Source organism: Chiloscyllium plagiosum, chromosome 33 (assembly GCF_004010195.1).
Source record: "Chiloscyllium plagiosum isolate BGI_BamShark_2017 chromosome 33, ASM401019v2, whole genome shotgun sequence".
Lineage (NCBI taxonomy): Eukaryota > Metazoa > Chordata > Chondrichthyes > Orectolobiformes > Hemiscylliidae > Chiloscyllium > Chiloscyllium plagiosum.
Window position 1 is genome coordinate 13138 of NC_057742.1, and position 3448 is coordinate 16585.

The 3448-nt window shown below is 47.8% G+C and overlaps 1 protein-coding gene across 1 annotated transcript in view; it reads left to right on the plus strand.

Moving 5' to 3' along the window:
- LOC122539689 (contactin-associated protein-like 2) overlaps positions 1-3030 on the plus strand; it is a 16161-nt gene extending 13131 nt beyond the window's left edge. Inside the window, exons 7-8 of the mRNA XM_043674678.1 lie at positions 356-403; positions 1560-3030. Of these exons, the coding sequence (XP_043530613.1) occupies positions 356-403; positions 1560-1750 (239 nt within the window). The 3' untranslated portion in view covers positions 1751-3030. The remainder of the gene's footprint in view (positions 1-355; positions 404-1559) is intronic.
- Positions 3031-3448: the final 418 nt, after the last annotated feature.

The following is a 3448-nucleotide window of genomic DNA, read 5'->3' on the forward strand; positions in this document are numbered from 1 at the left end:
CCTTTCCCATCCCTCTTCCCCTTCCCCATCTCCTCCCCCTGCCCCTCACTCCACTCCCTCTGCACCTCACAACTCCCCTTCTGGCCTCACTCCCCTCTCCTCCTGCCCTTCACTTCCCTCTCCTCCTGCCTATCACTCCCCTCCTGCCTCTCGCTCCCCTTCCCTGCCCCTCTCCCTCCACCCCTTGCTGCTCTCCTCCCCATCTGCCTGCCCCTTTCTTCCACCCCTTGTCTGTCTAGTTGCCCCTTGCCCCCTCACCCCCTGTTGTTGACTGATTGATGGTATGTTGGGGAGTATGGAATAGTGCAGCCTGACTCCCAATGTAGGAATATTACCCAAAAGTTTTGCTTTTCAGGCACTCCACTATTTGGATACGATTACCTGACTGGAGCTATCATTGGAGGTGAGTACTGATCTGGCTGGGTCCCTGTTATTATGAGATTAGATTAGATTAGATTAGATTTTTTTTTAGATTAGATTAGATTACATTACATTACATTACAGTGTGGAAACAGGCCCTTCGGCCCAACAAGTCCGCACCGACCCGCCGAAGCGCAACCCACCCATACCCCTATATTTACCCCTTACCTAACACTACGGGCAATTTTAGCATGGCCAATTCACCTGACCTGCACATCTTTGGACTGTGGGAGGAAACCGGAGCACCCGGAGGAAACCCACGCAGACATGGGGAGAACGTGCAAACTCCACACAGTCAGTCTCCTGAGGCGGGAATTGAACCCGGGTCTCAGGCGCTGTGAGGCAGCAGTGCTAACCACTGTGCCACCATGCCGCCCATGTAGTGGGAAGTTAATTTTAGTGGGAGCCTGTTTAGAGTTTTGAGCTGTTACCCTGCAGTCATTTTAATTTTGATCATGTAGTTGTAAAACCTTCCATGCATTTCTCAAGACTGACAGGATTTTCTTTATTTCTGTCTCATTGCTCTGTGCTCTGACGTGAGTCCTGATCATTCTCCCTCACTGTCAGTGCTGTGTTCAGCTCATCCTGCTTCAACCTCCATGCCCCTGTTTGGCTGTGGGCCTGAAACAAGCATCAGGGCACAACTTGGGCTTTGGTCAGTGGGCAGCAGCCTAACCTCTGGACCATTGTTTCTTGCTGCCATCCGTTAAACAAAGCAAACCCATGGCAGGTTGTGAAGGATGTCCCTTGGGTCCTGTTTACTTTGTTGGTGGGCTTTGGTGTCCCCACTGGGGCTTAATGCTACTGGGGTAGAATGGCCCCTTCATCCTTACCCTGTCCATCTTTGTTTGAGCAGAAACCCAAGTTTCTGAGACCAAGAGGATACGGGCAAGGAAGGAGAAGGAACTTTGAGGCCAAGGAAACTGATTAACAACTGATTCTGGGGCTGGGAGATATATTTTGTTCATTTGACCAAATATGTTTTAACCCAAAACTGTGAAAAAAAACATACATTTGGAATATTTTCTGAGAATGAGTAATCCAATTTTGGGGGTAGTCCTAGGGTCAGGACCAGGATGAATTGTAATGATGTGTTTTGATTTTTGCACTAATCTTGTTGCTATCCTGTTCTGTGCCAGTCATTGTAGCAGTCATCCTCTTCGTTATCCTCGCGCTATTGGTCTTGCTGTTCCTCTACTATTACCGACACAAGGGCAGCTACCTCACGAATGAGGCCAAACCCCTGGAACCTTCCAATGGGGCCAAACCTGTCTCTCTGAAGAAAGACCAAAACCTTCCGCAGATACTGGAAGAGACTAAAACTGAATAATTGGAGCTGAGTTTGCATTGTGTCAAGAGTGGGATATAAGAGAATCTCTGACTGAGATGCAGTCCCTTATTAAATAGGCTCTGTCTGGATGATTAAACATTCCTTATTTATAGAGAAACGGGGAAAAGAATTTACAAAACCACATCACAGGTTTTAGTAACACGCTTGCTTGTGTCTGCTCCTGAAGAAAACTTTCTAATTGGCAATTTTTTAAAGGATCATGTGGAGTCTAATGCTGCTAATTAAGACTTAAACTGAGTAGAACCCGTATCTATATATGAATTGCTGCTGCTGCTAGTTACAGTGAGGAACATTCTCCTAGTTCAAACTATAATCAATGCACCTGCTATATTCGCTGCTACTCTCGTGCATGAAAGATATCTACAATATGCAGTTCACGTTGACATCAACAATCACTTGAAATTTTTTTCTCTTTTTACTCTTTCTGTTGTCAAGTTTGAATCAACGTTGTATAAAATTGTTATTGTAGTATTTTATAAATAGCAGTAGCATTCTGAGAATATGAATGTCATGTGGAGATTGAACCAAAATCTTCGGAAGGTGGGGAAGATGGTGAGACGTCAGCCTGGCCTTTGTGTGAACCAAATCCATAGGTCCTGCCATGAGGACTAGGGACCGGTCCAGTGTTGGACCACAGCATGAACATCAGCCAGGGAGCTTGCAGCATCACTGCCATGACCCAGTGACATTGGGAGCAGACAGCACTGAGATGAGCTTTTACATCTATTAAAGGATTCTGGATTGGAATATTTTAGGGCTGTAGAAGTTGAGAATAGAATCAGTGGGTAGAATCTTGGTGAGGTGTCAGGATCTGACTTGACAGGAGGAAAGCCAGTGCAAGATCTCTGCTACCAAAGGCCCACTGACCACTGAGCCAATCAGACTGTGGCCAGGTCACTGTGTTGGATCATGACCCTAGGGTGGAAAGCTTCAGTCAATGAGAGCTTCTTTGCAGCATCACTCAGGTGTTGTGGCTGCTACATAGAATCATGAAATCCTTACAGTGTGGAAGGCAGGCCATTCAGCCCATTAGATCCACAAAACTCTCTAGGGGGGGCATCCCACTCGGGGCATCCCACTCAGACCCACCACTCCCACCCCCATCCTAACTCTGCAAGGCTGCATTTTCCATGTTCGGTCTACCTAACCTGCTCATTTTTGGACTTGGGGAAGCAATCAGAGCCACCAGAGGAAACCCACACAGACACAGGGAGAATGTGCAAACTCCACACAGTTGCCCAAAGGTTGAATCGACCCTGGGTCCCTGCTGCTGTGAGGCAGCAATGCTAACCACTGATCCACTGGGCCACCCTAATCAGAGCTGAAAATGTGTTGCTGGTAAAGCACAGCAGGTCAGGCAGCATACAAGGAACAGGAGAATCGACGTTTCGGGCACAAGCCCTTCATCAGGCCACTGGGCCACCCTAATCAGGCCAAAGGTCAGTTAGCAGCCAAAACAGAGACAGTGAAAGTGAGGGCTGGATTTTTTGGGAGAGATGAGGGGTCATTAGGAGAGGTATTGGCAGCAAGAGCAGGGACTGCCAAGTTCCCACACATTGTCCAGGCCCTGATGTGATGAGCTAGCTGTGAGGGTTTTAATTGCCCCATGGGGAGGGGCTCCCTAGCAGCTGGGTGACTGAGAGACTTTAAGCTGAGGAGGAAGGTTGGTGATGAGAC